Source organism: Phoxinus phoxinus, assembly GCF_949152265.1.
Source record: "Phoxinus phoxinus genome assembly, chromosome: 7".
Lineage (NCBI taxonomy): Eukaryota > Metazoa > Chordata > Actinopteri > Cypriniformes > Leuciscidae > Phoxinus > Phoxinus phoxinus.
Genome location: NC_136882.1, coordinates 41,250,196 through 41,262,918, shown reverse-complemented (window position 1 = coordinate 41,262,918; position 12,723 = coordinate 41,250,196). Strand labels below are relative to the sequence as shown.

The 12,723-nt window shown below is 46.7% G+C and overlaps 1 protein-coding gene across 1 annotated transcript in view; it reads right to left on the bottom strand.

The window, feature by feature from the left end:
* Window positions 1–12,723, bottom strand: part of LOC307002363 (interleukin-1 receptor type 1) — a 48,521-nt gene that overhangs the window by 17,086 nt on the left and 18,712 nt on the right. The window contains exons 3-4 of the mRNA XM_079619935.1: window positions 11,682–11,934; window positions 2,943–3,123 (exon numbers count right to left, since the gene is read on the bottom strand). Coding sequence (XP_079476061.1) covers window positions 2,943–3,123; window positions 11,682–11,934 — 434 coding nt within the window. The remainder of the gene's footprint in view (window positions 1–2,942; window positions 3,124–11,681; window positions 11,935–12,723) is intronic.

Below are 12,723 nucleotides of genomic sequence, written 5' to 3'. Positions count from 1 at the left end.
AGTTTTTTTAACATTAATATGAGTTCCCCTAGCCTTTATATGGTCCCCAAATTTCTAGAAATTTCAATCGGTGTAAATCGAGCTTTTGCTATCTTTCTCTGCCTTTGAGAAAGTGGAAGCTCAATCGGGCTGATCTTGAATCTCCTCCGTATGACGTCATACGGAGGAAATGTTACCTCCCCTTTCTCTGCTTTGCCCGCCCAGAGAATATTTCCCGCATGAGAAAATGAGCTAGTAGGAAGTAGGAACGCGTGCGCGCGATTTTAGTTTGTCCACGGGAGATATCATGGCGTTTGAGCGAGCGAAGCATAATAATTGCTCAATAATTGGATGTACAAATGAACACCGAAGCCTTTTTTTAGTTCCTTCATCCAAGCCCCAGAAGAACCAGTGGATTCATTTCATTTTCTCTGGAAATGCGCCGACACAACTCCCCAAAGTTTTGCATGTCTGCGGCAAACATTTCACCGACGACTGTTTCCTCAACTTGGGTCATAGAGGTGGCTTCGACGAACATCTGAAAATAAATCGATCGAGCCGAGCAACAATTTCTGATGTGTAATTGTTCAAGTTCAGACAGGTAATCTTTCTCTCAAATCGTTCAATACTGCTGTTTATGCCTCAGTAAGTCAAGCCAGTGACTAAAATATCAACTTCACATCGTTTCTTTTAGTAGGATGAAAATAATCGTATTTAAATTGTGAATAAATTATATACAGAAAGCGATCAAAGAACAATCTTTGTAGGAATCGCGCGCACGCGTTCCTATACTTCCTAGCTCATTTTCTCATGGACACAGCGCGATCGAGTTTATCTGGACACTTGCCAAACTCGTTATGAAATCAATGACACGGTTACACTGCACATGAAGCTCTTACTGTACTTACATCATCGTGTTTGCATTGGAGAAAGCAGAGCGAGTGCAGAAACTGCGTTGCAATGATATCTTCATTCTCGCGATCAACAACAGACTGTCATCTCAATGCTCATCACGGCAACATTTTATGTGATGGGAATAGATCTAAATACTTTAAAAACTTCTGACGATTTGTTAATCTCGATAGCTGTAATAGTAAAAACGTATAATAGCTGTAGTAAAAGTATTCGAGAGAGTTTCACATGTAATAAGTAGCTATCTCATATGCAAGCATGTCAGCCAATCACAGCAGTGGCCGGTTACACCGAAGTCTCACACAGACACGCCCCTTCAAACAGAGCGTTCAAATCAGAGGCTAAAATTAGTCTAGGAAAAATGCCTTTTGTTTCTAAATTATGACTATTTTTTATCTAAAAAACATACTAACATTATAAGGGCAACCCAGGAAACATTATAAAATAATATAATAACCCCATGTCATGGGACCTTTAAGTAAAACACAGGGCAGAAAAGCTCTTTTAACAGAAAAGCTCTGATTGGGGATTTACGCTCTTGACATCTGGCAACCGCAAGCATGAAAGCTCATCACCTGTTAAAAACGGTCTGTAATATTTGTAATACGGTTTGTAATTAATAACGTTTTTTTTTACTATATTTTAGTCTTGTCTTTTCATCAACGATATTGCATGTTGATATAGTCACAGTTATCGTTAATGAACAGTGTCGTCTAATCATCGTCTCGTCTTTAAAAAATGGTAGTCGATGAACATTTTTCATCATAGATTTCCTTAATGAATTAACACTATTTGGCATGTATGCTGCAGCATTGAAGGTGTAAATGTTTAATCAGTTCATAAGAACTCTGCTGGGAATCGAACCCATAATCTTGGCGTTGCTAGCGCTTGCTTTACTCTTTGAGCTTCAGGAAAGCAAACACACAAAGACATAAGTACATTCTAAAAAACATCAACATTTAAAAACAAAAAACAACGGTAATCAGTAACCCTTCCTCATTAGTTCCCCTATTTATTCCTCTCATGTTTGCTGTCTTGTGTCAGATTGTTTGTGATTGTTTTCTTGTCAAGTTAAATCGCGTTGTGTCCTGTTTCTAGACTCCAGAGCCAGTTTAGTCTTCTCCTGTCTCTCGTCTCGATCCGTCACATGATCTGTTCCTCCGGTTCTCCGGCTCAACACTCTCTGCTGGACCTAATTATTTTCTGTTGGCTGCTTTTGCCCATTGTGCACAAATTATCCATAAATAAACTGATTTTTTGTTGTGCTCACAACATAATCTCTTCTTGATCCTTGACATGTATCAAATACAATTAACTTAAAATTGACCTGGAACAGAACGATCATACAGTATCCAGAATTTAACATGCAGCACAAGGGTTCATTTGTTCCTTAAATAACTGCCATTTCTATTTAGGAACCAGGGTTCCCACACTCAAAAATATTTATGTCTAAATTTTACATTTATGAATTGGAACTATACAACATTTCCATCCGCTCAGATTACACAGTTTTAATATAAACAAATATGACATTGTCAGTCAAACATAAATGAAAAGGTTCAGATTTCTGCACTCAAAAAAATCTAAGCATAGTATATTATTAATTACTTGCATCAATTTGATTTTATTTAAATAATAATAATTTATTTTTAACTGAATATTCTATTCAGTTAAAAAGGATGAACATGGTTAAATATTGCTAGGTGTGGAACAAGCATGAAACAGCATTTTCATAAATTCCCGTTTTCTTTACCGGTTTTCATTATGCATCACATTGAGTTTGTTTGTGAAAACTGTTTATTCCAAATGGATGGAAATTTTATATACAGTTCAAACACATTAATTTAGACCTAAATATTTTTAAGGACATTAAATATTTTTTCGGACATAAAACGAATAAAATCTTAAAAGGTCAAGGGAAATATGAATATGTTGTTTCTGTTCAACAGAAAAACAACATTAGAGGCGAGTAATTAGAATGGCAGAACTGTAATTCCTTCAAGGCATCGACGCGACCCTGATCCCGTATGGAAATAATGATGTGTTTGTACCTTGTACCACTGGATGGAGGGATGATCCACACTCCTGATGTATCTCCTCAGAGGACAAGCGAGGAGATCGTTCACACCGGAACTGATGCTCTGGAATCCCCTCTGCGGTCGTATACAGTCTCCAGACGACATCTCGCTCACCACCAGCACTGCGGCCTGTTTATAGCACCGACTCTGAGCCCTGAAGACGAACGACAGACGTTTATAATGAGACTTTCTATTGCACTGACTTACACTAGATAGTGTTACATTAAGCACCAACACTATCTAGTGTAAATGATAAATCCCGCTTGACATTTGTGCTGGCTACTGTATACAGGCCAGCAGGACACCATGCAGACTTCATCAAAGAATCCAGATCAGATGGAGGACCTGCGCCTAGACACGACCACAACACATGATGTAGTCAGCCGGATCCGGGCGGTATCCAGATCAGATGGAGGACCTGCGCCTAGACACGACCACAACACATGATGTAGTCAGCCGGATCCGGGCGGTATCCAGATAAGATGGAGGACCTGTGCCTAGACACGACCACAACACATGATGTAGTCAGCCGGATCCGGGCCGGATCCAGATCAGATGGAGGATCTGCGCCTAGACACGACCACAACACATGATGTAGTCAGCCGGATCAGGGCCGTATCCAGATCAGATGAAGGACCTGTGCCTAGACACGACCACAACACATGATGTAGTCAGCCGGATCCGGGCGGTATCCAGATCAGATGGAGGACCTGTGCCTAGACACGACCACAACACATGATGTAGTCAGCCGGATCCGGGCCGTATCCAGATCAGATGGAGGACCTGTGCCTAGACACGACCACAACACATGATGTAGTCAGCCGGATCAGGGCCGTATCCAGATCAGATGGAGGACCTGCGCCTAGACACGACCACAACTCATGATGTAGTCAGCCGGATCCGGGCGGTATCCAGATCAGATGCAGGACCTGTGCCTAGACACGACCACAACACATGATGTAGTCAGCCGGATCCGGGCGGTATCCAGATCAGATGGAGGACCTGTGCCTAGACACGACCACAACACATGATGTAGTCAGCCGGATCCGGGCCGTATCCAGATCAGATGGAGGACCTGCGCCTAGACACGACCACAACACATGATGTAGTCAGCCGGATCCGGGCCGTATCCAGATAAGATGGAGGACCTGTGCCTAGACACGACCACAACACATGATGTAGTCAACCGGATCTGGGCGGTATCCAGATCAGATGGAGGACCTGCGCCTAGACACGACCACAACACATGATGTAGTCAGCCGGATCCGGGCGGTATCCAGATCAGATGGAGGACCTGTGCCTAGACACGACCACAACACATGATGTAGTCAACCGGATCCGGGCGGTATCCAGATCAGATGGAGGACCTGCGTCTAGACACGACCACAACACATGATGTAGTCAGCCGGATCCGGGCCGTATCCAGATCAGATGGAGGACCTGTGCCTAGACACGACCACAACACATGATGTAGTCAGCCGGATCCGGGCGGTATCCAGATCAGATGGAGGACCTGTGCCTAGACACGACCACAACACATGATGTAGTCAGCCGGATCCGGGCCGTATCCAGATCAGATGGAGGACCTGCGCCTAGACACGACCACAACACATGATGTAGTCAGCCGGATCCGGGCCGGATCCAGATCAGATGGAGGACCTGCGTCTAGACACGACCACAACACATGATGTAGTCAGCCGGATCCAGATCAGATGGAGGATCTGCGCATAGACACGACCACAACTCATGATGTAGTCAGCCGGATCCGGGCCGTATCCAGATCAGATGGAGGACCTGCGCCTAGACACGACCATAACTCATGATGTAGTCAGCCGGATCCGGGCCGTATCCAGATCAGATGGAGGACCTGCGTCTAGACACGACCACAACACATGATGTAGTCAGTCGGATCCAGATCAGATGGAGGATCTGCGCATAGACACGACCACAACTCATGATGTAGTCAGCCGGATCCGGGCCGTATCCAGATCAGATGGAGGACCTGCGCCTAGACACGACCACAACACATGATGTAGTCAGCCGGATCCGGGCCGAATCCAGATCAGATGGAGGACCTGCGCCTAGACACGACCACAACACATGATGTAGTCAGCCGGATCCGGGCCGTATCCAGATCAGATGGAGGACCTGCGCCTAGACACGACCACAACACATGATGTAGTCAGCCGGATCCGGCCGTATCCAGATCAGATGGAGGGCCTGCGCCTAGACACGACCACAACACATGATGTAGTCAGCCGGATCCGGGCCGTATCCAGATCAGATGGAGGACCTGCGCCTAGACACGACCACAACACATGATGTAGTCAGCCGGATCCAGATCAGATGGAGGATCTGCGCATAGACACGACCACAACACATGATGTAGTCAGCCGGATCCAGATCAGATGGAGGATCTGCGCATAGACACGACCACAACACATGATGTAGTCAGCCGGATCCAGATCAGATGGAGGATCTGCGCATAGACACGACCACAACACATGATGTAGTCAGCCGGATCCAGATCAGATGGAGGACCTGCGCCTAGACACGACCACAACACATGATGTAGTCAGCCGGATCCAGATCAGATGGAGGATCTGCGCATAGACACGACCACAACTCATGATGTAGTCAGCCGGATCCAGATCAGATGGAGGATCTGCGCATAGACACGACCACAACTCATGATGTAGTCAGTCGGATCCAGATCAGATGGAGGATCTGCGCCTAGACACGACCACAACTCATGATGTAGTCAGTCGGATCCAGATCAGATGGAGGATCTGCGCCTAGACACGACCACAACTCATGATGTAGTCAGCCGGATCCGGGCCGTATCCAGATCAGATGGAGGACCTGCGCCTAGACACGACCACAACACATGATGTAGTCAGCCGGATCCAGATCAGATGGAGGATCTGCGCATAGACACGACCACAACTCATGATGTAGTCAGTCGGATCCAGATCAGATGGAGGACCTGCGCCTAGACACGACCACAACACATGATGTAGTCAGTCGGATCCAGATCAGATGGAGGACCTGCGCCTAGACACGACCACAACACATGATGTAGTCAGCCGGATCCAGATCAGATGGAGGATCTGCGCATAGACACGACCACAACACATGATGTAGTCAGCCGGATCCAGATCAGATGGAGGATCTGCGCATAGACACGACCACAACACATGATGTAGTCAGCCGGATCCAGATCAGATGGAGGATCTGCGCATAGACACGACCACAACTCATGATGTAGTCAGTCGGATCCAGATCAGATGGAGGATCTGCGCCTAGACACGACCACAACTCATGATGTAGTCAGTCGGATCCAGATCAGATGGAGGATCTGCGCCTAGACACGACCACAACTCATGATGTAGTCAGCCGGATCCGGGCCGTATCCAGATCAGATGGAGGACCTGCGCCTAGACACGACCACAACACATGATGTAGTCAGCCGGATCCAGATCAGATGGAGGATCTGCGCCTAGACACGACCACAACTCATGATGTAGTCAGCCGGATCCGGGCCATATCCAGATCAGATGGAGGACCTGCGCCTAGACACGACCACAATGCATGATGTAGTCAGCCGGATCCGGCCGTATCCAGATCAGATGGAGGACCTGCGCCTAGACACGACCACAATGCATGATGTAGTCAGCCGGATCCGGCCGTATCCAGATCAGATGGAGGAACTGCGCCTAGACACGACCACAACACATGATGTAGTCAGCCGGATCCGGGCCGGATCCAGATCAGATGGAGGACCTGCGCCTAGACACGACCACAACACATGATGTAGTCAGCCGGATCCGGGCCGGATCCAGATCAGATGGAGGACCTGCGTCTAGACACGACCACAACACATAATGTAGTCAGCCGGATCCGGCCGTATCCAGATCAGATGGAGGGCCTGCGCCTAGACACGATCACAACACATGATGTAGTCAGCCGGATCCGGCCGTATCCAGATCAGATGGAGGACCTGCGCCTAGACACGACCACAACACATGATGTAGTCAGCCGGATCCGGCCCGTATCCAGATCAGATGGAGGGCCTGCGCCTAGACACGACCACAACACATGATGTAGTCAGCCGGATCCGGCCGTATCCAGATCAGATGGAGGACCTGCGCCTAGACACGACCACAACACATGATGTAGTCAGCCGGATCCGGCCCGTATCCAGATCAGATGGTGGGCCTGCGCCTAGACACGACCACAACACATGATGTAGTCAGCCGGATCCGGCCGTATCCAGATCAGATGGAGGACCTGCGCCTAGACACGACCACAACACATAATGTAGTCAGCCGGATCCGGCCGTATCCAGATCAGATGGAGGGCCTGCGCCTAGACACGACCACAACACATGATGTAGTCAGCCGGATCCGGCCGTATCCAGATCAGATGGAGGACCTGCGCCTAGACACGACCACAACACATGATGTAGTCAGCCGGATCCGGCCCGTATCCAGATCAGATGGAGGGCCTGCGCCTAGACACGACCACAACACATGATGTAGTCAGCCGGATCCGGGCCGGATCCAGATCAGATGGAGGACCTGCGTCTAGACACGACCACAACACATGATGTAGTCCGTCGGATCCAGATCAGATGGAGGATCTGCGCATAGACACGACCACAACTCATGATGTAGTCAGCCGGATCCGGGCCGTATCCAGATCAGATGGAGGACCTGCGCCTAGACACGACCACAACACATGATGTAGTCAGTCGGATCCAGATCAGATGGAGGATCTGCACATAGACACGACCACAACTCATGATGTAGTCAGCCGGATCCGGGCCATATCCAGATCAGATGGAGGACCTGCGCCTAGACACGACCACAACTCATGATGTAGTCAGCCGGATCCGGCCGTATCCAGATCAGATGGAGGACCTGCGCCTAGACACGACCACAACACATGATGTAGTCAGCCGGATCCGGGCCGTATCCAGATCAGATGGAGGACCTGCGCCTAGACCCGACCACAACTCATGATGTAGTCAGCCGGATCCGGGCCGTATCCAGATCAGATGGAGGACCTGCGCCTAGACACGACCACAACACATGATGTAGTCAGCCGGATCCGGGCCGTATCCAGATCAGATGGAGGACCTGCGCCTAGACACGACCACAACACATGATGTAGTCAGCCAGATCCGGGCCGTATCCAGATCAGATGGAGGACCTGCGCCTAGACACGACCACAACTCATGATGTAGTCAGCCGGATCCGGGCCATATCCAGATCAGATGGAGGACCTGCGCCTAGACACGACCACAACACATGATGTAGTCAGCCAGATCCGGGCCGTATCCAGATCAGATGGAGGACCTGCGCCTAGACACGACCACAACTCATGATGTAGTCAGCCAGATCCGGGCCGTATCCAGATCAGATGGAGGACCTGCGCCTAGACACGACCACAACTCATGATGTAGTCAGCCGGATCCGGGCCGTATCCAGATCAGATGGAGGACCTGCGTCTAGACACGACCACAACACATGATGTAGTAAGCCGGATCCGGCCGTATCCAGATCAGATGGAGGACCTGCGCCTAGACACGACCACAACACATGATGTAGTCAGCCGGATCCGGGCCGTATCCAGATCAGATGGAGGACCTGTGCCTAGACACGACCACAACACATGATGTAGTCAGCCGGATCCGGGCCGTATCCAGATCAGATGGAGGACCTGCGCCTAGACACGACCACAACTCATGATGTAGTCAGCCGGATCCGGGCCGTATCCAGATCAGATGGTGGACCTGCTCCTAGACACGACCACAACTCATGATGTAGTCAGCCGGATCCGGGCCGTATCCAGATCAGATGGAGGACCTGCGCCTAGACACGACCACAACACATGATGTAGTCAGCCGGATCATACACTGTTTGTTCGTTGGCCAGAGGAGAACTGAGCAACTGAGTCTGGGCTCTCCCAAGGCTTTTTTCTCCATTCTGTCTCTGATGGAGTTAGGATTCTTGCCACTGTCGCCTTTTTCCGCCATTGGCTTTTGGCTTGCTTAGTTGGGGACATTAAATTTAACATTCAACAATATTATCAGCCTGCATTGACACCATTATATGAGAATTGAACTGAGTTAGGGTTAGGGTCCAGAGCGCCTATATATATATATATATATATAAATAAACTAAATTAATAACTTTTTTACAACAAAAATTAACCATCACTGAAATGACTTAAGCTGGACTGTGACACTATTGTCTTCTGGAAACAAACTTGTTTTGCATAATTTTCCTGTTATCTCTGTAAAGCTGCTTTGAAACACTCTGTATTGTAAGCGCTGTATAAATAAATGTGATTTGACGACTATTATAGGCCTATAACTCAATAACACCTATCAGATAGTACAGACATTTACTGTGAGCTACAAAAAAAAAAAAAAAATATATATATAAAAAAAATGTAAAAGCAATGTCTTGAAATCAATTTTTTAAGTTTTGTTACAGTATTCAGCAGTCAGATTTCACACACGCACACACATGCGAACAGACACACACACACTCTCTCTCTCGCTCTCTCTCTCTCACACACACACTCTCTCTCTCTCTCTCTCTCTCTCTCTCACACACACACACATGCACAAACAGACACAGACAGACACACACACACACAACAGACACAGACAGACAAACACACACACACACACACACACACACACACACTCACTTTGGAAAGGAATGAACTAATGCTGCCCTCTGCTGTTACGGTTTAAACTCAGTCATTATCGAGATCATTATTTGTTAATCTTTTACTTTGCCAGTTGTTTCTTGCAGCTCATCAGTAACACCACAGTTAAAGATAATCCAGTAGAACTTGAGTTATATTATACTGGATGTCTTTAAAAAAGGAACTGGATTTATTAACGTACACAAAAGAAGATAGGTAGGAAAATAAATAATATAAAAATGAAAAAAACACGAAACAATAAATAAACAACCAAACAAACAAACAACTCAGTACAAAACACAATGAATGAATGAATGAATGAATGGAGGCATTTATATAGCATTTTCATATATACTACCGTACACCCAAATCGCTTTACAATCATATCCGGGAATCTCTCTTCAACACCACCAGTGTGAGCATCCACTGGGATAATGCGACGGCAGCCACAGTACAACAGCGCCAGTGCGCTCACCACACACACACACACACACACACACACACACACACACACACACACACACACACACACACACACACACACACACACACACACACACACACACACACACACACACACACACACACACACCAGCACCAGCTGTAGTGGAGAGAGGGTGATAGAGCTAATTCAGTGGATGGGGATTATTAGGAGGCCATGATTGGCAAGGGCCGATGGGTGGAGTGTGACCAGGACACCGGGGTTACACCCCTACTCTTTACGAGAAATGTCATGGGATTTTTAATGACCGAAGTGTCAGGACCTCGGTTTAACGTCACATTCGAAGGACGATGCTCTTTGAGAGTATAGTGTCCCCATCACTTTACTGGGACGTTAGGGCCCACACAGACCACAGGATGAGCGCCCCCTGGTGGCCTCACTAACACCTCTTCAGGCAGCGACCTGGTTTCCCCAGGAGTCTCCCATCCAGATACTGACCAGACTCAGCTTCAGTGGCTAACAGGGTAATATGGCTGCTGATAATGGCTACAATAATAATATAAAATAAAATACCAAATGAAACAACAATCAAAGTATCGTCAAGTTATGTTTAGGCTTTATTTTACTCATAAACTGAAAAAGGAGAACTGTAAGGAACCAGCGGTGAGTTAGTTCTGGCGTCACTGGAGTCATATAAACTAGAGCTTCCAGCATATTAGATCTCGACTTTACATAGAAGAGAAGCACATCTGCCAAACACTTTTATTCTCTATATTCACCATTACGCAAATCAGTAGTTTTCTGAGCTTACAGTAAAGTGTGTGTGTCTTGTCTAAAGGTCAACATCTGCTCAACACGACACTGGTTTGCTCTTCTCACCATCCTGGAAACTTCACACATATCCTGATCTTTCCATCCATTTATTTCTTTGGTCAACAGAGTGAGTCTCTCGAAAACACGAGCTGCAGTGGAAAACATCGCTCTAGCGCTGGAAATAGGCTTCTAGCTCTTCAAGCACAACGACACGTCTTATGTCTTTCAGTTGTGTGGGAAGAAGTTCAGATTCACCACATCCTCTGCTAAAGCTCTTTTAGTAAAACCTCTCACTACCAAACCAGTTGCATGTGACAAAAAACCTCATTCTGTAGCCTATCTTAATGCAGTTACCCCGAAATGCAATATATGTGGACAAAAATCCCCTGTATGAGTTTCTGTCTCATATTTATATAAATGCTGTAGTTAGGCAATATCACATGATCAAGCATGCGGTTCTTCTGAATATCAACACGATTGCAGTTCAACAAACAAGAGTTCATACAGTGGGTTACATTTTAAACACAATATTGGCTGTTTCTGAATGAAATTTTGCCAATGAAAAAAAGTCAAGTCACCTTTATTTATATAGCGCTTTACACGACAGATAGTTTCAATTCATGCCTACTCTGAAGAAAACACTTCCTCCAGTGAAATGTCTGGGAGCCTCCTATGATGCATTATCATTAAACATGTCGAATACCCTTCAGAAAGCAGGAGGACGAGGTTCATACCGGAGCACACACACGTATCTCCCCTGGCTCTGCATGCTGATGTTGGGGAACCACAGAGATGTTCCTGAGAGCGAGACGTTCTGCTGCCCGCCGGAGATCTCCCAGCCCGTTCTCTCCTCGAACCACGTCACGTTATACGGCGTCTCTGGATTATCGAACAGATACTGGATCTGCAGCGGACACTCCAACAGCGGAGATTCCCCGGGGATCGCAAACATGCGCTCAAACGCCAGTCCGAAGTTCCTGCAGGATTCTGATGAAGAGAACATGATGAAGACTGAACAATATAAAGTATCTACAGGAATAAAGATACATGAGCTGGTGAAGAAACTGAACAATATACACGGACACCGTGTCCTAACCAGACGACACGCCAGAAAAGGAAAAATAAATATTTTTTTATAGTTTTTGTTTTAGTCCTAAACAGCCACGACAGAGACACATGCGATTATATTTCAGAAACGGTTTCTATTTTTCTGCAACGCCGCGGCAAAGTATGACAATGATAATCTCAGGTAATGGATATTGTTGTCTTATTGTTAGTTTAATGTTGTCCTCATTTGTAAGTTGCTTTGACAAAAGCGTCTGCTAAATGATTAAATGTAAATGTTTATGTGCTTTATTTAATGTTAAAAATGTGTAATGTGACTTTTAATCTCATTTAGTGCTCCCAGCTTTGCAGCCGTACTAAAAGCAACTAAAAGCGTACCGGATAATTCACCTCAGATCTTCAAATTAAACTACTGGAAACCAGAACACTGAAACTGAACAGCTGTATTCAGAGAAGGGTGCAGATCTCCACAACAGGGCGTGGCTTCCTCTGATTGACAGACAGACTGACCCAGCCCCCCTCCCCCCAAACCAGTTTAGTGCAAATTCCGCCCACCTGCCGATTCTGAAGATTTGATTGCTCATGTCAATCACATTGCTGATTTCCTACTATCCCCCCAACCCCACCCAATGCTACACCCTAACCCTAACCAGTGACATCGACTGCAGGGTGGGACTCACGCTGAACAGCAATAGCTAAAGAAAGAACAGC